The following is a 25,776-nucleotide window of genomic DNA, read 5'->3' as shown; positions in this document are numbered from 1 at the left end:
TGAAAACCTGAGGAGCTGGTGAAAGCAGGAACCCGGAAGTGAAGAGCGCGTGGTGACCGTCGGTAACCAGGGCAACCGGAGCCGGTACCAGGAAGTGCGGACACTACGAGGGGGTCATGAAGGAGGAGCCCGGGGGAGCACCGGCAGCACCCCGAACAGTGTGTGTTTTATTATATTGGGATGTCTCTCCAATAAATAAATGTGCATTGAAGTATGGTAACGAGACTAGCATGGCTACTTCTGTTATATATATTTATATATATATATATATATATGTATATAAATATATATATGTGTATCTAAATATATGTATCGGGCATGGCAGAGCGGCTCATCATTTGATTCTACGCGTGTGTGTTTTATATTATATGTGTATACCGCTGTAGGGTCGTAGTCAATTGCAGCTGATCTGTGCGTCAATACTGGAACTATTGTATGGAATATTGAGGCAGGTACTCCATATCATATTAGTGTCGTTTTAGTCAACGTTTCGGCAACTCACTGAGTGAGCCTTTTGTGTCTCTATGTATGTATACACACAAATAGATCCCACTATGTGGGGCAGGTTAATAAGGTAAAAAGTATTAAAAAAATATTATACAGTAGAATTTAAAAAAATTCAAATAAGATTTGTCCAAGGGGATATATATATATATATATATATATATATATATATATATATATATATATAATCATATAAAATCTGGTATACTTCTATTGTTGTAAAAATAAAAAATAAAGTAATATTGCATTCACAAACGTGTTAGTACAAGTGTAGTCTTCAGACATCCCTCTCTCTTCCAACCACCTACTCCGGCGTTTGCAGCCGTCAGCGGGAGCGGTGATTAATGTTGTGGTGTCTGAGGCAGATGATGTCCCTGTGGAGAGAGTGAAAACGAGACTTTGTCCAATGCAGCCGGTCCTACGCATTTCATCGCTGCTGTTCCGACCCCTGATGAAGCCGGAGCGTGATTCTTATGTGCTAGTTATTACTAGCAAGTTTGTGAGTGCAATACTACTTCTTTTTAAAATATTATTAATAAAAACGGTAGCACACTAGGTTTTGACGCTTTGTGTTGTGCTTTTTCTAGATATATATTCTGCTTTAGATAAATATTTGCACCTAATGAAGGGGCTTGACTTCTGAAATGTTTTATGTTCTGTACGCTTCTGCAATAATAATGGCATCAAAGATTTAAGCGGTAAATTCTGTATACTCCGAACGGACGCTTTGAAGTATATAGAATTTAGCGCTTAAAGTTTTAGCATATTTGGACTTCATATTGAGTGCTGAGCTCCCGGGTCATCTTTTGATGCAGTTGTTTACAGAACGATACAGAGGAGACAAGCTGGGAGTTTGCCTGTACCAGAGTCAAAACGCTATGTTGGCTGAAGTTGTGAGTGTGGCAACACCCTGTTTAATGTTTGTTTTAATTACAGAAGTGACAAGAGATTAAACCTCGTTAGTTTTGCGCAGTATGGGGGCGGAGCAGAGCGCGGAGTCTGATCCCAGGCATGGAGATGTTAGCACCTCGGGTGAGTACAAATTCCATACCCCATGCAGAGCTCACTGACAGCAAAACAGTTAAAAGAGCAAAATAAATCGAGAACACCTTATTATAATTGCGGTATTTTATTTTTCTGTACGGTGGAGGATTTGTGTTACTTTTTACCCACCATAACTTATTTAATGTGCGTTTGGAACCTATCTCGGCATCAAATTGCAAAACCAGTATAACCAGCCGCAGACCCAAAACGTCAAAACAGTTGGTTTACTAGTTATGCCATTCTTTAAACCCAGGCTGTGCTGAAAAGCTGTGTGTAACACGGCAGGTATAAGCTTATAGGGGTCTGTTAAAATGCATAAGAATTAAAAAACATCTGCTTAAGGAAGCATATGAGTAGCTCGATGGCTGATAATTAACACCTCATACATTAACCTTGGCCCCTTGCAGACGCACTTACCAGAACGCCCTCCTACTGTCTCTGTACGTTCTTCCTACCAACCAATTCGATTTTAAGCTCTTCGGAGCAGGGACTCCTTTTCCTAAATGTTACTTTTAAGTCTGAAGCGCTTCTTCCCTTTGTGTTATGTATATCTTATTTATATGACTGTAACTATTACTGCTGTGAAGGGCTATGTACATTAATGGCACTATACACATAAAGACATACATGCATACATACATAAGAATGACACTGCTCATTTGCAAGTTTTTTCTGCAGGGAAGCACTGCATGCTAAGAGATAATGGGGAAAGGCAGGGCTGCAGACCTGTCTGAGACACGCAAATGTGCTCACAAGCGGGATTTGTATTTGCTGTAATGTGGAAGGCAATCGGGATGAAGTGATCATGCAGTTCAGGAGTTGCCAACTCCAATCATCAAGGGCTACCACCAACAGGTCATGTTTTCGGGATTTCCCTGCTTCAGCACGAGTGGCTCAGTGCTATGACAGCCACCAAGAGAGAGAAGTTAAAAAAAAAAAAAAAGATGGATAGGGGCATTCCCCAAATCTGACTCGGTGTTGTCCTCATAGCTTCAGTTCTATGAGGGGAAAACGAGTACTAAAATATCCGCGCGGCTATTAAGTATTGTATTGTAAGTCTTTATATAGCGCCATTAATGTACATAGCGCTTCACAGTAGTAATACACGTGGTAATCAAATAAATAACAGTATAAATAACAGATCATGGGAATAAGTGCTTCAGACATAAAAGTAACATTCAGGAAGAGGAATGCCTGCTCTGAGGAGCTTACAATCTAATTGGTAGGTAGGGAGAACGTATAGAGACAGTAGGAGGGAATTCTGGGAAGTGCGTCTGCAGGGGGCCAAGCTTTATGTATCATGCGTTCAGAATATACACAGTGCTATTCATATGCTTCTTTAAGCAAGTGTGTCTTAAGGAGGGTCTTAAAGGTGGATAGAGAGGGTGCTAGTCGGGTACTGAGGGGAAGGGCATTCCAGAGGTGTGGGGCAGTCAGAGAGAAAGGTTTAAGGCGGGAGAGGGCTTTAGATACAAAGGGGGTAGAAAGAAGACATCCTTGAGAAGAACGCAAGAGTCGGGAAGGTGCATAGCGAGAAATTAGGGATGAGATGTAAGGAGGGGCAGAAGAGTGTAAAGCTTTAAAATTGAGGAGAAGAATTGAGTGTGAGATGCGGGATTTGATAGGAAGCCAGGAGTGATTTCAGCAGGGGAGACGCTGAGACAGATTTAGGAAAGAGTAGAGTGATTCTGGCAGCAGCGTTTAGGATAGATTGTAGGGGAGACAGGTCAGAGGCAGGAAGGCCGGAAAGCAGGAGGTTACAGTAATCAAGACGGGAGAGAATGAGGGCCTGAGTCAGAGTTTTAGCAGTCGAGCAACAGAGGAAAGGGCGAATCTTTGTTATATTGCGGAGGAAAAAGTGACAGGTTATAGAAATGTTTTGAATGTGAGGGGCGAATGTGAGAGAGGAGTCGAGTGTGACCCCTAGGCAGCGTGCTTGGGCTACTGGGTGAATGATCGTAGTTCCAACAGTAATGTGGAAGGAGGTAGTAGGGCCAGGTTTGGGAGGAGGTATGAGGAGCTCTGCTTTAGTAACATTTCTTTGGCACAGCTCGGCGGGATGCGGATATTACACCCTCAATTTTTTGGCACGAGGTAGAGTTTTAGTTTTCGAACCCTGTAGAATTTCTCCCTGTGCCTGATTGAGGACGTGCCCTGAACACATTATATACATTTTATTCACACCATTATATATTAACTTTCTCTCTCTCTCCAGCTTTCCCATCGCCTGCCAAACAAAGAGCAAAGATGGACGACATTGTGGTCGTGGCTCCAGGAACCCAGTCCCTTCGAAACATCAGCAACGACCCCGAAGTCATCAAGTTACAGGGAATTCCCACCTTCCAGCCCCTCCTAAAAGGTGTGTGTGTGTGTGTGTGTGTGTGTGTGTGTGTGTGTGTGTGTGTGTGTGTGTGTGTGTGTGTGTGTGTGTGTGTGTGTGTGTGTGTGTGTGTGCGCGGTGTGGAATTGATTCCTTTCAGGATGTCTTTGCCCCTTCCAATATTTTCAGCATAAATATTGCTTTAATGTTTCTAAAATAGAGTCCAGAAAACATTGCCACAATGTTTAAAGCGGCAATCCAAGCGGGCACATTTTTACGCATGGTGTTTTATTTATTTATTTTTTTTAAACATAGGATTGCAGCAGGGGGGTCTCCGGAGCTGAACCCCATTAATTTCAGCTCTTGGGCGCCCCTTGCTTCTGGTGATACTTCCGGTGACGACGTTTTTAAAGCTCTCGCACCCTGTGGGCCAATAGGAAGCCGTGATGTCCTCCGGGGCAGCTTCCTATTGGCCCACGTGACGTGGGAGCTGTATACTGGCAGGAGATACCGGCACCCCCTATGGAGCTAAATATCTTGCGAAACAGGGGAGCCCTGGAGCTGAAATTAATGGGGTTCAGTTCCGGAGCCCCCCTGCTTCAATCCTTTAATACAGGGGGAGTGAGATTTTCTGTGGGGGGGGAGGGGGCGGCGCGGGCGGTGGCAGAGGCTCAGACCTCTTCCCCAAGGCATTAAAATTAATTGCTGGGGGATCGCGCGAGGCCTCTGGAACTTCAACTTACCTTGATTCAGCTGGCGTCTGGAAGCATCTCCATAGCAACGGGGCGTGACATCACATGACCCACGTGTCATTTGACGCCGCACTGAGCGAAGGGGGACGGGGACGCGAGCACCATGGGACACAAGACAGGGGGGCGCTGGAGCAAAAGTTTGCACACCCCTGCTTTTATACATTAAGATTATTTTTTTATATCAGACACCGAACCTAATTTTTTGTAATTTATTTTAAGACCCTCTCGCTAGCGTCTGTAACCCTCTCCTACCCACTTTAAGTCTGCAACAGTGGAAATAAGGAGACCTTCCCCATACAGGAGTGTGAAACGTTGACCTACATTCACAAAATTGGGACATTTGCAACTGTTTGGAAAGTCTCAGAAGATTTCAAACTTCTGCAGAAACGGGAAACTGCACATTTCTTACTCAGAAGGCTACGTTCATCCCAATGAACACGCAAATAGTGCTAATCCCTTTTTATCAAAAGTTGTACTTGCATAACCGTGAAATGGACAAGCAGCAAAGAGTGACGCCCTTTGAGTGCGTATGTCATTACCCAGAATCCCCGGCTGCCGTGGACGCGCTGGATGCTAAGAGATGATAGGGAGGGCATTGTTGCAGCCGTGCCTGAGACGTGTGCGTACGCTCACAAGTGGTGTTTTTATTTGTATAACAAATCTGGAAGTCTATATTTTTTGACCTTGACAAATATCCTTTGTGGTTTTGTGATGACTTAAAAAAAAAAAATAGGGAGGAACCAAAGGAACGGGGACCGATTTGCGCATCTCTAGCAGATGTGCATAGTAACAGCTAGGACTGCATGTCTGTTTACGTAGAAGTGCGTCTATGAATGCGTGTGCTAATGAGTGTGTGCGTGCACAGGCCGTATATTATAACGTTGGACTCAGCCAGAAAGTAGTTGAAGGACAATTCTGATGAAAGAGACCCCCTTCTATACACGTATAGAAAGCAGGGGGTCTCCGGAACTGAACCGTGTTAATGCTACAGGGACCTCCTGCTTCCTGAGATTCTTGCCTCCGAAACAAAAGGGGGTAAAAATGTTTTGACCTACGGGGGACGATACCTTTTTAAACTCTTGGCTAGTAACCCCTTCCCAGGGTAAAGGGGCCTGGAACACTGCGCTTTACAAAATGTTGCTGGCCCTTGCAGCACCAGAGGGGTTAATATACAGTTACATAGTAGATGAGGTTGAAAAAAAGACACATCTGTCCAAGTTCAACCCATGCTAAATTTAGACGACAGATACTCTAACCTATATTTGTACTTGCAGTACAAATATAATATTTGTGCAATGTATAGCAGGGCTGCACAACATGCGGCCCGCCTGGCCTCTCTGTGCGGCCCGCCTGGCCTCTCTGTGCGGCCCGCAATGAATCCGGCCGGGCGACAAATTAATTAATTAAATACATTTTTAAAAAAAATAAGTTTAAAAAAATGGCGCCAATTCCCTGCGGTCCCGGCACGCATGCGCTAGGCCCGCTCCCCCCCCCCCCCCCCCCCTTCCCTGCTCCCAACGTGGGGCGGAAGGGGAAGCAACTCTCAGCTCCTCTGCGGGCCCGCTCCCCCCCCCCCCTGCTCGCCCCCCCCCCCCTGCTCCCCCCCCCCCCTGCTCCCCCCCCCCCCTGCTCCCAACGTGGAGCGGAAGGGGAAGCAACACGCAGCTCCTCTGCAGCCCCGCTCCCCCCTCCCTGCTCCTCCCCCTGCTTCAGCGTGGAGCGGAAGGGGAAGCAACACGCAGCTCCTCTGCGGGCTTGCTCCCCCCCCCCCCCCTGCTCCCAACGTGAGGCGGAGGGGGAAGCAACACGCAGCTCCTCTGCGGGCCCGCTCCCCCCCCCCCCTGCTCCCCCCCCTGCTCCCCCCCCTGCTCCCCCCCCCGCTCCCCCCCATGCTCCCAACGTGGGACTGAAGGGGAAGCAACACGCAGTTCCTCTGCGGGCCCACTCCCCCCCCCCCCTGCTCCCAACGTGGGGCGGAGGGGGAAGTAATAATTAAATAATTCAGCTCCTCCAGCGGCCTGCTTCTCACCGCTTCCCTCCGCGGCCAGCTTCTCGCGTCCCCCACGAGCTCACCTCCCGTGCCCTCCCCCCCTCCCCCCAGCCCGCGCCCCCAAGCCCAACTCCCGTCCCGGGCAGCTGCTGCAGGGATATCGGGGGCAGGAGGAGCAAGCGTCCGGTGGCAACCTGCACCCACCCGGTCAAGGTAAGTCACTGTCACTGTTAGTCACTGTCACCCACCCAGTCACTGTCACCCACCCACCCAGTCACTGTCACCCACTCAGTCACTGTCACCCACCCAGTCACTGTCTCCCACCCACCCAGTCACTGTCTCCCACCCACCCAGTCACTTGTCACCCTGTCACTCACCCAGTCACTTGTCAACCTGTCACCCACCCAGTCACTGTCACCCTGTCACCCACCCAGTCACTGTCACCCACCCAGTCACTGTCTCCCACCCACCCAGTCACTGTCTCCCACCCACCCAGTCACTGTGTCCCACCCACCCAGTCACTGTCTCCCACCCACCCAGTCACTGTCTCCCACCCACCCAGTCACTGTCTCCCACCCACCCAGTCACTATCTCCCACCCACCCAGTCACTGTCTCCCACCCACCCAGTCACTGTCTCCCACCCACCCAGTCACTGTCTCCCACCCAGTCACCTTCACCCACCCAGTCACTGTCACCCACCCACCCAGTCACTGTCACCCACCCACCCACCCAGTCACTGTCACCCACCCACCCAGTCACTGTCACCCACCCACCCAGTCACTGTCACCCACCCACCCAGTCACTGTCACCCACCCAACCAGTCACTGTGTCCCACCCAGTCACTGTGTCCCACCCAGTCACTGTCACCCTCCCACCCAGTCACTGTCACCCTCCCACCCAGTCACTGTGTCCCACCCACCCAGTCACTGTGTCCCACCCACCTAGTCACTGTGTCCCACCCACCCAGTCACTGTGTCCCACCCACCCAGTCACTGTGTCCCACCCACCCAGTCACTGTGTCCCACCCACCCAGTCACTGTGTCCCACCCACCCAGTCACTGTGTCCCACCCACCCAGTCACTGTGTCCCACCCACCCAGTCACTGTGTGCCACCCACCCAGTCACTGTGTGCCACCCACCCAGTCACTGTGTCCCACCCACCCAGTCACTGTGTCCCACCCACCCAGTCACTGTGTCCCACCCACCCAGTCACTGTGTCCCACCCACCCAGTCACTGTGTCCCACCCAGTCACCCACCCACTTGTCACCCACCCAGTCACTGTGTCCCACCCAGTCACTGTGTCCCACCCACCCAGTCACTGTGTCCCACCCACCCAGTTACTGTCACCCAGTCACTGTCACCCAGTCACTGTCACCCACCCAAGGGGGGAGAGGGATGTGAGGTGCAAGGGGGAGAGGGATGTGAGGTGCAAGGGGGGAGAGGGATGTGAGGTGCAAGGGGGAGAGGGATGTGAGATGCAAGGGGGGAGAGGGATGTGAGGTGCAAGGGGGGAGAGGGATGTGAGGTGCAAGGGGGGAGAGGGATGTGAGGTGCAAGGGGGGAGAGGGATGTGAGGTGCAAGGGGGGAGAGGGATGTGAGGTGCAAGGGGGGAGAGGGATGTGAGGTGCAAGGGGGGAGAGGGATGTGAGGTGCAAGGGGGGAGAGGGATGTGAGGTGCAAGGGGGGAGAGGGATGTGAGGTGCAAGGGGGGAGAGGGATGTGAGGTGCAATGGTGAGAGGGATGTGAGGTGCAATGGTGGAGAGGGATGTGAGGTGCAAGGGGGGAGAGGGATGTGAGGTGCAAGGGGGGAGAGGGATGTGAGGTGCAAGGGGGGAGAGGGATGTGAGGTGCAAGGGGGGAGAGGGATGTGAGGTGCAAGGGGGGAGAGGGATGTGAGGTGCAAGGGGGGAGAGGGATGTGAGGTGCAAGGGGGGAGAGGGATGTGAGGTGCAAGGGGGGAGAGGGATGTGAGGTGCAAGGGGGGAGAGGGATGTGAGGTGCAAGGGGGGAGAGGGATGTGAGGTGCAAGGGGGAGAGGGATGTGAGGTGCAAGGGGGAGAGGGATGTGAGGTGCAAGGGGGGAGAGGGATGTGAGGTGCAAGGGGGGAGAGGGATGTGAGGTGCAAGGGGGGAGAGGGATGTGAGGTGCAAGGGGGGAGAGGGATGTGAGGTGCAAGGGGGGAGAGGGATGTGAGGTGCAAGGGGGGAGAGGGATGTGAGGTGCAAGGGGGAGAGGGATGTGAGGTGCAAGGGGGGAGAGGGATGTGAGGTGCAAGGGGGGAGAGGGATGTGAGGTGCAAGGGGGGAGAGGGATGTGAGGTGCAAGGGGGGAGAGGGATGTGAGGTGCAAGGGGGGAGAGGGATGTGAGGTGCAAGGGGGGAGAGGGATGTGAGGTGCAAGGGGGGAGAGGGATGTGAGGTGCAAGGGGGGAGAGGGATGTGAGGTGCAAGGGGGGAGAGGGATGTGAGGTGCAAGGGGGGAGAGGGATGTGAGGTGCAAGGGGGGAGAGGGATGTGAGGTGCAAGGGGGGAGAGGGATGTGAGGTGCAAGGGGGGAGAGGGATGTGAGGTGCAAGGGGGGAGAGGGATGTGAGGTGCAAGGGGGGAGAGGGATGTGAGGTGCAAGGAGGGAGAGGGATGTGAGGTGCAAGGGGGGAGAGGGATGTGAGGTGCAAGGGGGGAGAGGGATGTGAGGTGCAAGGGGGGAGAGGGATGTGAGGTGCAAGGGGGGAGAGGGATGTGAGGTGCAAGGGGGGAGAGGGATGTGAGGTGCAAGGGGGGAGAGGGATGTGAGGTGCAAGGGGGGAGAGGGATGTGAGGTGCAAGGGGGGAGAGGGATGTGAGGTGCAAGGGGGGAGAGGGATGTGAGGTGCAAGGGGGGAGAGGGATGTGAGGTGCAAGGGGGAGAGGGATGTGAGGTGCAAGGGGGGAGAGGGATGTGAGGTGCAAGGGGGGAGAGGGATGTGAGGTGCAAGGGGGAGAGGGATGTGAGGTGCAAGGGGGGAGAGGGATGTGAGGTGCAAGGGGGGAGAGGGATGTGAGGTGCAGGGGGGGTGGGAAGTGAGCTGCAGGGGGGGTGGGATGTGTGTGGTGTGCAGGGGGGTATTGTGTGTTTGATGTGGAAGGGGGTATTGTGTGTGGGTGAGGGGGAGAGATGGGGGTATGAGAGATAGATGGGGAGTATCGCAAAGGTTGGTAGTGTTGGGTTCTGGGGGAGATATGAGGATGATGATGATGATGATGATAGGTGCTGGAGGAGAGATGATGATGATGATTTTACCCGTGCGGCCCAATTTTTTTTTCCTTGGAGCAGTTCGGCCCTTTGCACTTTACGAGTTGTGCAGGCCTGATGTATAGTATAGTATATATAATATAGTACAGTATAGTATATATATATATATATATATATATATATATATAGTGTGTATATATAATATAGTACAGTATAGTGTATATATATATATATATATATATATATATATATATATATATATATAGTGTGTATATATAATATAGTACACTACTTACAGTACAAATATAATATTGATCCAGAGGAAGGCAAATAAAAACCCCAGTGAAATATCATTCAATGATATCTCATAAGGGGAAAAATAAACTCCTGCCTGACTCCAAGAATTGGCAATCAGATTATTCCCTGGATCAGCATCCTTCCCATGTTTACTTATTTGGTATAGCCCTGTATACCTTTCCTTTCTAAGGCTTAGGCCCCGCTGCCTCGGCCCACGCGCCTGCACTGCAAACAGGCGGCGCGTGGAGAGGCACTTGACCGCTATATGCGGTCTTTAAGGAGCCGGTTTTCGGCGCGGGGGGGGGGAGTAGCGGCCAAAACAGCAGCAGACAGGATTCCTCAATCTGCTGCTGCTGCCGCCTCTCCTCCCCGGGAAGAAGACGAGCAAGTGGCCGCAACCTCCCCAGCATGCGCAGCCTGAAACGGGCAACGGAGCTCTAGACAGGTTCCATCCGCCCCCTCCTCCGCCCCCTCATTGGCTCCCTGCCGCACCACGTGACGCGTCGCCGCTTGGGATCACGATCCTCGTGTATCCCCTGCTGGCTGTCGCGTCACAGTGCGCAGCGAGCTTTGCAGCGAGGGGGGACTGGGGCCGGCTCGGGAGGAACTCATGTCTGGTAAGTGACGCGCACGAGGCCCTTACTGTAAAGAACCCTTTCCTTTGTTGCTGGTGATATCTCCATTCCTACAACCTTAAGGGATGCCCCCGTGTTGTTTTTAATGCACTTCGGATGAATGGTTAATTTGAAAGCGCTTTGTACTGTCCCCCGAATATATTTGTATATAGTCATCATATCCCCTCTTAGACGCCTCATTTCTAATGTAAACAAATCTAATTTATCTAGCCTCTCCTCATAAATCAGATTATCCATCCCCTTTATTCATTTGGTTGTTCTTTTTGCACTTGTTCTAGTTCCATAATGTCTTTTTTTATAGAGTGGTGTCCAAAACTGTACTCCATATTCAAGGTACGGTCTTACTAATATATATAATATATATATATTTGTAGGTTATAACATACACTAATAGTGTAAACGGTACATAGCTGGGTTAGTGTATATGCTACATCCTATTTAAAAATGTATGTAGATTATGCTAATTCAGAAGTATCCTCATTTGCATACATGTCTTTTTAAAGCACCAATGCTACTGACCCAATAAGAGAGGATGAGAAAATCATGTACAGTAGAAATTTAGTGTTTGGACAGCAGAGGGCAGCATTACCCAAGTACGATTATATGGTACTGAAGTGTTTTAGGCCCGGGCCATAGAGGGGTGAGCAGTTCGGAGCCGCGCTGACGCTGAGGCTCGCCTGCTGAAATCTGCGCGATTTCATGCCCATGCAGGCGAGCCAGCGGGCGCGATGGGAGGCGGGGCAGTGACGTCGCTGGGCCAATCGCCCGCGACGCACCGACGTCAACGTTGTCGCTGCTCCGCGCTGATTGGATGTTTTCAGCCAACAGCGCTCTGAAAAACAGCTTGGCTGTCGGCTGAAAAATCCAGCGCCTCAGCACGCCTGCGGACGTTCACGTGAGCCCCCTCTCAAGGCATCCTCATTGAGGATGCAGGGGCTCAGCGCGGAGCGTCCGCACGGCTCAGCGCGGCCTGTCCTTCTATGGACTCGGCCTTAGGGATGCTCTGTGGGAATTTTGCTATAGAACTATACACCGCACTTTGCAGCAAACGCACACAGACCATTCAGGGGTGGGAGCATCAGGTAAACATATGGAAAAGGAAATCCTGTTGCAAAGAACTTACAATCTAAGTGGTGCATGGTTTACAGAGACAGCAGCAATAATCTGTGTATTGCAAAGAGTGAACATTAAACTGCCTGGTAGGACAGACAAACACAGCTCTTTGCTGGCACCCAGATCATTCACCCATAAGCACATCAATTTACATAAACTTTTGCTAAACTTGCCAATTTTTTTCATCCAATGACTTTCCAAAAAATAGTTTTCTGCAAATCCATCACCACGTTCAAAAACGCTGCCGCAGTGTGTGTGAATACAAGTGAACATGTGATTGCTGTTCAGCAAATGTCTTCACACAAAGACGTGCCACAACAGCAGTCTTTCTGTACCCCGTCACTGTACCACACTAGGAAACGCTGCGGTGTCGTATGCTTTTCGTTTTGCTGCCTCTGAAAATGTAATATAAATCTTTAATAGTCAAAGACTGATTTAGATGTAGATCTCATTTTCAAGCATGTTATGGGATAGGTCGCAGTGCACACAGAATGAAGCACATTGTACAGACAGAGGGATTTGGTGACCTGCGTATTATAATTGACTCTCCGTTTTACATCCCGATCACATACCCAATTGTGAAATCCTGCGCTGTGTCTGTATGTATGTGAGGATCCCTAGAGATCCAAAATACCCCTTGAAGAAGGGCCCCTTCGGGATCGAAACGTTGGGCGCACGTGTGCGTGCGTGCGTGTGCTTTTAATGACTGCCCCTGAAGATTATTTGAAACACAAATCTTTTAATTGTGGCTTCTTACAAAAGAAGTATATTATATATTCTGTGATGTTTGCCTTAAGTGCTGTATTGAGTTGGATTTTCAAAAACTATTAAAACATAAATCATGAGAAATCAACATTACAAACGAACAACTTTCTCCCGCTGGGACTCAAAGCACGTCACTATTACAGTATAGCACGCCTGTACATAGGATTGTTACAGACAGGTCCCTGCCCATGTGAGCTTACAATCTATGTTTTTTTTGGTGCCTGAGGCACAGGGAGATAAGGTGACTTGCTCAAGGTCACAAGGAGTTGACACCGGGAATTGAACCAGGTTCCCCAGTCAGTGTGTTTACTTGCTGAGCCGCTCCTTCTCCCCAACACATCTTAGTGTTCTATGGCAGAGTACTTTTACTTTAAAGGGGCAATCCCTCCTAAGACCACCGTGGCTTAATAACCGTGACCTTTTTAAAGTGGTCACATTGGGGTGATCTATGTATTTTCTGTTTGATGTCTCTGTGTTTGCACTGGAAACCCCCTGCACCTCTCCCCCTCCCCTTATCTTTATTGGCTCTCTCTTATAAGGACCGGGTCGGATAAGGTAGAAAACAACAACAAAATATTTCAAATGCAATTTAGAATTAATTTCCAGAGAAGCAAATGGATTTGAAGTAAAAGGTGTCATTGCGAACACTCATTTGCATGTCATTACCCAGAGTCCCTGGCTGCAGTGGAAGCACTGCATGCTGGGAGATAATGGGGAGAGGCAGGGTTGCAGACCCTTCTGAGACCTGTGAATGTGATCACTAGCGGGATTTGTATTTGCTGTAGGGTGGAGGGTTTTTGTCACTTTATAACTTCTAGAATGTGTGGCCGGGGCCACCAACAGAAATCATGGGGCCCGGGACAAATGAAAGGAGCAGGGCCCACCCGAACCCATAGCGCACCCCCCTCCCCCCCCCCCCCGAACCCATAGCGCACCTACCACGAAAAAAATATCTTTAAGCGCGCAACTTTTACTTAACTGTTTTCTTATTGTGATACAGAAAAAAACATTACAATGCAACCTGTTTATTTTTATATTTTCAAAAAAAGACAGGTGAATGCCTGGGTGGGTGACTGGGTGGGTGGGTGACTGGGTGGATGACTGACAGTGGGTAGGTGAATAACAGTGGGACGGTGGGTGGGTGACAGTGACTGGGTGGGTGACAGTGACTGGGTGGGGTGACTTACCTTGACCGGGTGGGTGCAGCTTGCCGCCGGACGCTTCCCCCTCCTGCCCCCGATATCCCAGCGGCAGCTGCCCGGGACGGAAGGTGGGCTTGGGGGAGGGGGTACGGAAGGTGGGCTCGGGGGGGGGGCACCTGTATATGGGGGCGGACATTTTTGGCGCCCCAAAATGTTGCTGCCCCGGGCCAATGGAAAATCCGCCCCTGAGTCTACGTATACTGGCGTGAAACGACTATATATTAATGCAAAAGGGATATATATCTGGTTCAGAAACTCTGCTCTACAGGGCTTATTCTATATCCACTGATCCAATGGAGTCATTGATCAGCTGCTGGGGATTTTTGCATTCAATTAAAAAAAGCTATTAAACATATATTTTCTGCTGTGTAATTAAGGAGTTACATTACTGAGTGCCCTATTCCCACTTTATTGCACATCCAGCATATGTTTCAGAGATGTAACGATGCAGCATTTCAGTGTCTGTTAGTGAAGTTAAAATGTCCTTTTTAATTAAAATATCCCTATCTAGTCCCTGCACAGGACTGACGCCTCTCGCTTTGTAAATTAGTCTGTCACATCTCGGCGTTTTGCATCTTACATGCTCACCCCAGCTGTTTGAAACCCCTCCCGTGAGCTACAGGCAACGCTAATCTCTAAAGAGCAGCTTCTGTGTCTGTTCCCTGCTGGCCTCAGGCAGAACCCTTTGCTTGTTTGCCCCCCCCCCCCCACCACCACTTTGTTTGCTCCTCCACCCACCACCACTTTGTTTGCCCCTCCCCCCACCACCACTTTGTGTGCCCCACTCCCACCACCACTTTGTTTGCCTCCCCCTCCCACCACCACTTTGTTTGCCCCCCCTCCCACCACCACTTTGTTTGCCCCCCCTCCCACCACCACTTTGTTTGCCCTCCCACCACCACTTTGTGTGCCCTCCCACCACCACTTTGTGTGCCCTCCCACCACCACTTTGTTTGCCCCCCCTCCCACCACCGCTTTGTTTGCCCCCCTCCCACCACCGCTTTGTTTGCCCCCCTCCCACCACCGCTTTGTTTGCCCCCCTCCCACCACCGCTTTGTTTCCCCCCCCTCCCACCACCGCTTTCTTTGCCCCCCCTCCCACCACCGCTTTCTTTGCCCCCCCTCCCACCACCGCTTTCTTTGCCCCCCCTCCCACCACCGCTTTCTTTGCCCCCCCTCCCACCACCGCTTTGTTTGCCCCCCCCCTCCCACCACCGCTTTGTTTGCCCCCCCCCTCCCACCACCGCTTTGTTTGCCCCCCCTCCCACCACCACTTTGTTTGCCCCCCCCGCCCACCACCACTTTGTTTGCCCCTCCCCTCCCACCACCGATTTGCTTGCCCCCTTCCCACCACCACTCTGTTTTACCCCCCCCCGTTCACATATCTCCGTTTTCCGTTTCGTGTCTTCCCCCCCCGTTTCGTGTCTCCCCCCCGTTTCGTGTCTCCCCCCCGTTTCGTGTCGCCCCCCCGTTTCGTGTCTCCCCCCCGTTTCGTGTCCCCCCCCCCCGTTTCGTGTCCCCCCCGTTTCGTGTCCCCCCCCCCCCGTTTCGTGTCTCCCCCCCCGTTTCGTGTCTCCCCCCCCGTTTCGTGTCTCCCCCCCCCCGTTTTGTGAATCCCCCCCACCCCCCCGTTTCGTGGCTCCCCCCACCCCCCGTTTCGTGGCTCCCCCCACCCCGTTTCGTGGCTCCCCCCACCCCCGTTTCGTGGCTCCGCCCCCCCCCCCCGTTTCGTGGCTCCGCCCCCCCCCGTTTCGTGGCTCCCCCCCGTTTCGTGTCTCCCCCCCCCCATTTCGTGAATCCCCCCACCCCCCCGTTTCGTGAATCCCCCCACCCCCCCCGTTTCGTGAATCCCCCCACCCCCCCGTTTCGTGAATCCCCCCACCCCCCGTTTCGTGAATCCCCCACCCCCCGTTTCGTGGCTCCCCCCACCCCCCGTTTCGTGGCTCCCCCCACCCCCCGTTTCGTGGCTCCCCCCACCCCCCGTTTCGTGGCTCCCCCCACCCCCCGTTTCGTGGCTCCCCCCACCCCCCGTTTCGTGGCTCCCCCCACCCCCCGTTTCGTGGCTCCCCCCACCCCCCGTTTCGTGGCTCCCCCCACCCCCCGTTTCGTGGCTCCCCCCACCCCCTGTTTCGTGGCTCCCCCCACCCCCCGTTTCGTGGCTCCCCCCACCCCCCGTTTCGTGGCTACCCCCCACCCCCGTTTCGTGGCTACCCCCCGTTTCGTGTCTCCGCCCCCCCCCCGTTTCGTGTCTCCCCCCTCCCGTTTCGTGTCTCCCCCCTCCCGTTTCGTGTCTCCCCCCTCCCGTTTCGTGTCTCCCCCCTCCCGTTTCGTGTCTCCCCCCTCCCGTTTCGTGTCTCCCCCCTCCCGTTTCGTGTCTCCCCCCTCCCGTTTCGTGTCTCCCCCCTCCCGTTTCGTGTCTCCCCCCTCCCGTTTCGTGTCTCCCCCCTCCCGTTTCGTGTCTCCCCCCTCCCGTTTCGTGTCTCCCCCCTCCCGTTTCGTGTCTCCCCCCCGTTTCGTGTCTCCCCCCCCCGTTTCGTGTCTCCCCCCCCGTTTCGTGTCTCCCCCTCCCGTTTCGCGTCTCCCCCCCGTTTCGCGTCTCCCCCCTCCCGTTTCGCGTCTCCCCCCCCGTTTCGCGTCTCCCCCCCCGTTTCGTGTCTCCCCCCCCCCCGTTTCGTGTCTCCCCCCCGTTTCGTGTCTCCCCCCCCGTTTCGTGTCTCCCCCCCGTTTCGTGTCTCCCCCCCCCGTTTCGTGTCTCCCCCCCCCCCCGTTTCGTGTCTCCCCCCCCCCCGTTTCGTGTCTCCCCCCCCCGTTTCGTGTCTCCCCCCCGCCCCGTTTCGTGTCTCCCCCCGCCCCGTTTCGTGTCTCCCCCCCGCCCCGTTTCGTGTCTCCCCCCCTGTTTCGTGTCTTCCCCAACCCCCCGTTTCGTTTCTCCCTCCCGTTTCGTGTTTCCCCCCCCCGTTTCGTGTCTCTCCCCCCCGTTTCGTGTCTCCCCCCCTGTTTCGTGTCTTCCCCAACCCCCCGTTTCGTTTCTCCCTCCCGTTTCGTGTTTCCCCCCCCCCCCGTTTCGTGTTTCCCCCCCCCGTTTCGTGTCTCCCCCCCCCCCCCCCGTTTCGTGTCTCCCCCCCCTCGTTTCGTGTCTCCCCCCCCCGTTTCGTGTCTCCCCCCCGTTTCGCGTCTCCCCCCCCGTTTCGTGTATTCCCCCCCCCCTGTTTCGTGTCTCCCCCCCCCTGTTTCGTGTCTCCCCCCCCCCCAGTTTCGTGTCTCCCCCCCCCCCAGTTTCGTGTCTCCCCCCCCCCGTTTCGTGTCTCAACCCCCGTTTCGTGTCTGAACCCCCGTTTCGTGTCCCCCCCCGTTTCGTGCCTCCCCCCCACCTGTTTCGTGCCTCCCCCCCCGTTTCGTGTCTCCCCCCCCCCGTTTCGTGTCTCCCCCCCCCCCGTTTCGTGTCTCCCCCCCGTTTCGTGTCTCCCCACCCCCGTTTCGTGACTTCCCCCCACCCCCGTTTCGTGTCTTCCCCCCACCCCCGTTTCGTGTCTTCCCCCCACCCCCGTTTCGTGTCTTCCCCCCACCCCCGTTTCGTGTCTTCCCCCCACCCCCGTTTCGTGTCTTCCCCCCACCCCCGTTTCGTGTCTTCCCCCCACCCCCGTTTCGTGTCTTTCCCCCACCCCCGTTTCGTGTCTTCCCCCCACCCCCGTTTCGTGTCTTCCCCCCACCCCCGTTTCGTGTCTTCCCCCCACCCCCGTTTCGTGTCTTCCCCCCACCCCCGTTTCGTGTCTTCCCCCCACCCCCGTTTCGTGTCTTCCCCCCACCCCCGTTTCGTGTCTTCCCCCCACCCCCGTTTCGTGTCTTCCCCCCACCCCCGTTTCGTGTCTTCCCCCCACCCCCGTTTCGTGTCTTCCCCCCACCCCCGTTTCGTGTCCCCCCCCGTTTCCCCCCCGTTTCGTGTCTCCCTCCCCGTTTCCCCCCGTTCGTGTCTCCCCCCCGTTCGTGTCTCCCCCCCCGTTCGTGTCTCCCCCCCCGTTCGTGTCTCCCCCCCCGTTCGTGTCTCCCCCCCCGTTCGTGTCTCCCCCCCCGTTCGTGTCTCCCCCCCCGTTCGTGTCTCCCCCCCCGTTCGTGTCTCCCCCCCGTTCGTGTCTCCCCCCCCCCCGTTTCGTGTCTCCCCCCCCCCCGTTCGTGTCTCCCCCCCCCCCGTTCGTGTCTCCCCCCCCCGTTCGTGTCTCCCCCCCCCGTTCGTGTCTCCCCCCCCCCGTTTCGTGTCTCCCCCCCCCCCGTTTTGTGTCTCCCCCCCCCCGTTTCGTGTCCCCCCCCCCCCGTTTCGTGTCTCCCCCCCCGTTTCGTGTCTCCCCCCCCGTTCGTGTCTCCCCCCCGTTTCGTGTCTCCCCCCGTTTCGTGTCTCCCCCCCCGTTCGTGTCTCCCCCCCCGTTTCGTGTCTCCCCCCCGTTTCGTGTCTCCCCCCCCGTTTCGTGTCTCCCCCCGTTTCGTGTCTCCCCCCCCCCGTTTCGTGTCTCCCCCCCCCCGTTTCGTGTCTCCCCCCCCGTTTCGTGTCTCCCCCCCGTTTCGTATGTCTCCCCCTCCCCCCCCCCGTTTCGTATGTCTCCCCCTCCCCCCCCGTTTCGTATGTCTCCCCCTCCCCCCCCCTTTCGTATGTCTCCCCCTCCCCCCCCCGTTTCGTATGTCTCCCCCTCACCCCCCGTTTCGTGTCTCCCCCTCCCCCCCGTTTCGTGTCTCCCCCTCCCCCCGTTTCGTGTCTCCCCCTCACCCCCGTTTCGTGTCTCCCCCTCACCCCCCGTTTCGTGTCTCCCCCTCCCCCCCGTTTCGTGTCTCCCCCTCCCCCCGTTTCGTGTCTCCCCCTCCCCCCCGTTCGTGTCTCCCCCTCCCCCCGTTCGTGTCCGTCCTCTTGTCTCCCCTCCCCCGTTTCGTGTCTCCCCCGTTTCGTGTCTCCCCCTCCCCCCCCACGTTTCGTATCTCCCCCTCCCCCCCCTGTTTCGTGTCTCCCCCTCCCCCCCCGTTTCGTGTCTCCCCCTCCCCCCCGTTTCGTGTCTCCCCCACCCCCCCCGTTTCGTGTCTCCCCCTCCCCCCCCGTTTCGTGTCTCCCCCTCCCCCCCGTTTCGTGTGTCTCCCCCCCCCGTTTCGTGTCTCCCCCTCCCCCCCCCATTTCGTGTCTCCCCTCCCCCCCCCGTTTCGTGTCTCCCCCTCCCCCGTTTCGTGTCTCCCCCTCCCCCGTTTCGTGTCTCCCCTTTCCCCCCCCCCCGTTTCGTGTCTCCCCCTCCCCCCCCCCCGTTTCGTGTCTCCCTTCCCCCCCCCGTTTCGTGTCTCCCCCCCCGTTTCGTGTCTCCCCCTCCCCCCCGTTCGTGTCTCCCCCTCCCCCCCGTGGTCTCCCCCTCCCCCTCCGTTTGTGTCTCCCCCTCCCCCCGTTCGTGTCTCCTCCCCCCCGTTTCGTGTCTCCCCTCCCCCGTTCGTGTCTCCTCCTCCCCCCGTTTCGTGTCTCCTCCTCCCCCCGTTTCGTGTCTCCTCCTCCCCCGTTTCGTGTCTCCTCCTCCCCCCCGTTTCGTGTCTCCCCCGCCGTTTCGTGTCTCCCCCCCCCGTTCGTGTCTCCCCCCCCGTTTCGTGTCTCCCCCGCCCGTTTCGTGTCTCCCCGCCCGTTTCGTGTCTCCCCCCCCGTTTCGTGTCTCCCCCCCCCGTTTCGTGTCTCCCCCTCCCCCCCGTTTCGTGTCTCCCACTCCCCCCCCCGTTTCGTGTCTCCCCCTTCCCCCCCGTTTCGTGTCTCCCCTTCCCCCCCCGTTTCGTGTCTCCCCTTCCCCCCCCCCGTTTCGTGTCTCCCCCTTCCCCCCCCCCCCGTTTCGTGTCTCCCCCTCCCCCCGTTTTTGTGTCTCCCCCCCCTCCCCCCTGTTTTGTGTCTCCCCCTCCCCCCCCGTTTTGTGGTCTCCCCCTCCCCCCCCCGTTTTGTGTCTCCCCCTCCCCCCCCGTTCGTGTCTCCCCCTCCCCCCCCCGTTTCGTGTCTCCACCTCCCCCGTTTCGTGTCTCCCCCTCCCCCCCCGTTTCGTGCGCTTAGGTAAATAACATTTTTATACTTTCCCGCTCGCTCAATATTTGCCCCCCCCCGTGCGTTAGCAGACGCAGGACACCCGCCACGCATGTTTTTGAGCGCCAGCGCGCTCAGCGCTAGCGGGTACTCAGCCTTAGAATGAGGGGTATAGATGTCACTTAAAGCAGGAGCTTCCAAAGTCATTCCCCGCTGTGCTTGGTATCCACAGCAGCAAGGCATTGTGGGGCGTGACTTTGGAAGCTCCCGCTGTGAGTAACGGCTATACTGCCCATGCTGCCTGCACACACACAGTCCCCTGTACCGCTGACCGCGCTCATACTTGGAGAGCGGTGACGTCACCAACTCTTAAAGCATGAGCGCTGGGTGTCCGCGCTATTTCGCAAGCGCAGGGGAACATTGCAGGCAAGATGAGCGCGGTTCAAAGACAGTTTTTTATTTTGTTTATGTAAGCGCCAAGCGTGGGTGAGCGTCCGTGCTCGCGCGCTCCGCGTGAGCGGGGACATCCAAATTTAAATAGCCAGAAGCAACCTCGCCAAGCACCGCCGCTCAGCGGCACAGGGGACTCAGCCTAATGCAGGGGTGGGCAACTCCAGTGCTCAAGGGCCAACAACAGGTCAGGTTTTCAGGATATCCCTGCTTCTGCACAGGTGGCCAAGTCTTCGACTGAGCCACTGATTGAGCCACCTGTGCTGAAGCAGGGATATCCTGAGAACCTGACCTGCTGGTGGCCCTTGAGCACTGGAGTTGCCCACCCATGTATTAAGGCAACAAGAACCGAGATGGAAGGTTTGACCTCTGCGAGGAGGCTGAAAAAAGGAGGAAAAGGGATTTGTATGTATTTGTTTTTTTGGAACTCATAAAACAAAGGTTTCTTTTTTTTATTTGACACCATCTAAGTGGGACTGGAGCTGAAGAAAGCACAGAAACACAAATCACAGTATGTTTTTGGGGGGAGGGGAACATACCAAATGTTTGCATGACATCAGCAGATAAGAATGGAGTGAGGTCAGTCCTGGCACACACATGTTCTGTTCTCCTCCTGTATGCAAACTGTGTAGTGTGAGGGTCTGGGAGAAGGGGGGGGGGGGGAACACTACCCACAGGGCCCGCGGATTCTGCAGTATAAGGTTAACCTCTTCACTGCCAGAGTAGCCTGTTAAGGGTATAAAGGGCCACCCCTGTTTTTAAAATGCAAATTTTTGTTGATATATGCGAGTAACAAGCCTGTTAATGCTGTTTACAGCGATTCGTTCCCGCCATGTAGCGTAGGGGCGGCCAACTCCAGTCCGCAAGGGCCACCAACAGGTTAGGTTTTCAGGATATCCCTGCTTCAGCACAGTGCAGGCTTCGACTGAGCCATCTGTGGGTTATCCTGAAAGCCTGACCTGTTGATGGCCCTTGAGGGCTGGAGTTGGCCACCCCTTACACACAACATACATTTATAAAGAGCACCTTTTATTACTTAGATGGAAAGAGCTTGCACTCTCATTTAGGCAGCGGGATATAAGGCGGCTGCGTCCCAAACAGCTGGAACACCCCACATTTAACACCAAAAGACAAATGTTTCCCCCTTGTAGGACGTGCCGAGGTTACATGCAGATGCGAGATGCTGGCCAGCTCCTCTGGCAGCTCACGGGTTTATGAAAGAGATCGGCCTCAAAGCCAGCGCTGGAGAAAAGCAGGGGAAAATCACAGAAGGGCCGTCTTGTTTTCATTGCTCCCAGCGCTGGGAAGTAAACAGAGATGCTGCCTCCCTCCCACGCAGCTGTTTTGCTTGGAGACACAAATCTCGCACCCACCCTCCACTCCGAACATTGCTCCGAAACGCATCCGTGCAGAGCTCAGACGTGACTCCCATTCTTCCCTTTTGCAGATCCCAAACGGGCCGTGCGTGATCATCAACGTACGGTAGTAGAGGGCGCTAAAAAGTACCACTGCTTTTTATTTATTTAGATGCTAGGGCTCCTGTTTTCTGTTGCGTATATATGACCAGTTTTTATTTTTTCTCAGATTCTTTTATAAACGACGGAAAAAGTAGTAAACAATTTGTACAAAATGAATTCTTCGCGGACGGATTAAAGGAGCAATTCCACGTAGCTCACAAAAATATCATTGTGTACCCTTTATTTTGCTTTTTTTTGTTATTTGTTTACAATTGTGCTTCCTAAGCCAAGTGGGACTGTTCGTTTAAAGCTGCAAACCAAGCAATATCCTACATGGTTTTTTTTTATATAGATAAATCAGCTCTGTACTATGATAAAATATTGTAGCATTTTTTATAATATAAAAAAAAAACACTTTGAATGACATTTTGAATGTATTATAATGTAACAAGCATTTTTTGTTTCTATAGCAACCATATACAAAGTCACATACCCTCCTCTTCTGAAACAGGCTCTGGCACACCCCTTTTGTGCCCTGCCCTCTCTCTAGCAGTGCACCAATAATATCTAGTGACTGCCTGGTCACATAATCTTCCCCACAGAACTTTGCATCCTTGGTCCTCTTCTGCTGCACTGACAGCCATTTAGTGAACCCCCGAGCCGAATCTTCGCCGATAGATCGGCAACTTAGCTAATTACTTATCATTGTGTGGATTGTATTGATGCGCATATTAAAGGGGGGAAAACATTAAATGTAAAAAAACAGAAATCTGCAGCTTGGACTGCTGCTTTAACCCCTTCACTGCCAGAAGAGCTTGCAACACATTGCAAAGGACCCAGAACCGGGCAGGCGGTCCAGTCTCCCTCGCTTCCTGCGGTTCTCACGTTCTGCTTCTGCCTCTCACTCTCCAGGCCTCCTGAGCGGTCAGACCTCCCCCACCAACGTCCGGTTGGAAAGACTGGACTCGCCACAAGTGCTGCAGCTGTGCGTGCGCTATCAGGATCACCTACACCAGTGCGCCGAGGCCGTGTCCTTCGACCAGAACGCGCTGGTGAAACGGATCAAAGAGGTAAGCGAGCAGAACCCGTCAGGGAGATTGGGGCGACTGTTGTCATACTTGATGTGCAGCGCCACAAAATGAATAACGTGGTTTCTCCTTGGTTGCAGATGGACGTCTCTGTGGACACACTGTACAGCTGCATGCAGGAGCGCCAGAAACGCTTCGCCAAGTACGCAGAGCAGATCCAGAAGGTGAACGAGATGTCCGCCATCCTGCGGCGCATCCAGATGGGCATCGACCAAACCGTGCCGCTGATGGAGAAACTCAACGCCATGCTGCCCGAGGGCGAGAGGCTGGAACCGTTCTGCATGGGCCCGGACAGAGAAGATAGATCCTAGGGTGAAACCCTGTATCTCTAACCCACTTCCATAGACTGATCCCCCGTCAGGAAGAGAGGATGTGGGGCGAGTTACTGAGTGGAGGAGCGTGTGGAAACCGTGGTGCTGTGCCAGGTTTCTCTGCAGATAGGATAGAAACACTTAATGTAACTTCTTCGCCAGAGGCCTGTCCTGCAATGGAGTTTCCTCTGGCAGTGAGTGTGTTAAAGCAGCCAACATGAAGCTGAAGTAGTTACATCAGGTGTGGGCAACTAGTCCTCAAGGGCAATCAACAGGTCAGGTTTTCAGGATAGCCCAGCTTCAGCACAGGTGGCTCAGTCGAAGACTGAACCACTGACTGAGCCACCTGTGCTGAAGCAGGGATATCCTGAAAAAAATGACCTTGAGGACTAGTTGCCCACCCCTGAGTTACATACTCGTGTCATGATCACCTCATGCTTAGTATTCTATTTATTCACCTAGTACACCGGATTTTCCCATGTTTTGGGGGTCAGGGTTACATGGCAGCAACGGTTAGCTACATTTGTGCAAATGCTGGAAGCCATTTTAAAATCCCAGGAAGGTAAAGGTTTCTCCAGTGCGATGTTAGTAGGGCAGGAGTGGTAGCTACAACAATGTGATGAGCTGGTTGGATGAACCGTGGGCCACCTTAAAAATATAAAGGTTTGTCATTTGTTTTATCATTTAAAACACGTGACCATGTGGAAAAGATTAAATGTATATGCGTGCGTGTCAATAGTAAGTGCGGAAGTCTCACGGGAGCAACCTGTTAGGTGATTTAATGGTGACGTTTGTTACAAAACCTCAGTTTGCAGCGAGACCAGTGAAACGAGTGCAGAGGCGACACTGTTTTGACTCATCCTGCCATTCAGCTTCTTCTGCGGGAATTTACCAGAGAGAGAAGCAACATCGCATCTCACAGACGCACACGCATAATATTCCAATGTTGCTTTCTTCCCCCTCTTCTCTCAAGAGGACTGTTCTACTGTAATTGTACTAAGTCCTACGATGCCACCATAGGTCACCAATGGAACATTGGTGTATATTTTGTCTTGTAAGCTTACCACAGTGTTTCATGAATAATTGATGGTAAATAAAATCTAGCAACGTAGTCGGTGCGATATTTATTATCAGTTTACGGAGTAAGTCTGGTTGTGTTGGAGTCTTGCGTCTGAACTTTACAAAGAAAAGACAACCTGTTGGTACACTTCTGTGCAAATTCTATTAACGATTAACCCCTTTTCAAGCCACTGGGGCCTCGGGTGTCTCAATCAGTCCCTGCTTCAGCACAGGTGGCAGTCTTTGACTGAGCCTCTGATTGAGCCACCTGTGCTGAAGCAGGAATATCTTGAAAACCTGACCTGTTGGTGACCCTTGAAGATTGGGGTTGGCCACCCCTGATGTAGGCTGTCCCTTTAAATCTGTGACATTTATCTTGAGTCTCAAACTTTTCTTGATTACAGACCATTTAAAAAAGGCAAGCCAAGCAGTTTGAATATATATTTATATATATTTTATTTTTTGTTTTACTATATGTAGTCTTTGATTACCTTTATTGAAAACTACCTAAGCAGCTGATCGATTCGTTCTCCTGTGCGCGATCAGCAAAATCCTGCTTCCCAGGGTTGACTAAATAGAAGCATTGACTTGAAACTGAAAGGCAGCTATCAGTGTAACTCAGCAGCTACAATATATTCTAATATTACTACAGTAACAAACTTGAAAAAGAGGTAACTCTCACTGGATTACTTCCTGGTAAAATATTTTTTAAGTAAAAACATTATCCAGTTCAAAATGCTGGGACTATTGGCAACAAATTATCCCAGACAGGAAAGTGTTACAAATATCTTGCACTGCTGGGGAGGTGGGATAAACCTGCTATAGAAATCAAAGAATTAGCAGTATATTAAAACTCATTAAAAAAAAAATTAAATGCAATTTTAATATCTAATACAAAGCATCACGTGACCTCTACAAACTTAACCCCGTCAGGACGAGAGCAACTTGCAACATATTACAAAGTAGTGGGGGTTAATCTGTGTAGTATTTGCAGCACGCGTGGAGATCATTTCTGGAGCTCTGTTTGTCAATGACAAACCGTGTGGGTCCGTGGTCCGTTCCTACCGGAATGATCAGAGTCTCTGCTATAAGGCTGGGTCTCTAATGGCAGAAAAAGGGGTTAATAGTATAGAAACCGTAGCCCCTCGCGCCACTGCGTAAGGTCAGGTGCCCTGATGGACGTCCAAGTGATGCTCGGGTAACCAGTCCTCTCTGTCCCATTTAGACAGCATGTCATTCGCAAGCCTGTGCGATATCACGTGGCATTTCCTCCGTCACCGCCGGCTCGTCACTCAGCCGCTACCTGCTGGACGGCTCCCGCTGTGCTTCCAAGTCCAGATAAGCGCAGCCCTGCGCGGCACATGGAGTAACAGAGCAGCTGTTACCCGGGCACGCAGAGCAGCTGCACCTGTTTTATAACATTGAGCTGCAGGCCCGTTATTTTGAGTACTAAGCATGCAGAGCCAGAGTGAAACAGTAGAGACGTTATGTTTCAAGGTATACTTCCTGCAAGGTCTAGCGCACTGATCTGAGGT

At 53.3% G+C, this 25,776-nt stretch overlaps 1 protein-coding gene across 2 annotated transcripts; it reads left to right on the top strand.

Annotated features, from left to right (window-relative positions):
- On the top strand, positions 1-24,293 carry BORCS5 (BLOC-1 related complex subunit 5). Of its 2 annotated transcripts, XM_075602466.1 has the most exons (6): positions 8-158; positions 827-1,003; positions 1,441-1,536; positions 3,764-3,907; positions 22,696-22,853; positions 22,952-24,293. In XM_075602466.1, exons 3-6 carry the CDS (start codon positions 1,479-1,481, stop codon positions 23,180-23,182), a joined length of 591 nt encoding a protein of 196 aa, XP_075458581.1. In that variant the 5' UTR covers positions 8-158; positions 827-1,003; positions 1,441-1,478; the 3' UTR covers positions 23,183-24,293. The 2 variants fall into 2 exon arrangements, with proteins under 2 accessions (XP_075458580.1, XP_075458581.1); XM_075602465.1 differs by lacking the exon at positions 827-1,003 and having other exon boundaries at positions 1-158.
- Positions 24,294-25,776: the final 1,483 nt, after the last annotated feature.

Source organism: Ascaphus truei, chromosome 5 (genome assembly GCF_040206685.1).
Source record: "Ascaphus truei isolate aAscTru1 chromosome 5, aAscTru1.hap1, whole genome shotgun sequence".
Classification (NCBI taxonomy): domain Eukaryota; kingdom Metazoa; phylum Chordata; class Amphibia; order Anura; family Ascaphidae; genus Ascaphus; species Ascaphus truei.
The sequence above is the reverse complement of the archived record's forward strand: the minus strand, read 5'-3'. Positions and strand labels throughout refer to the sequence as shown.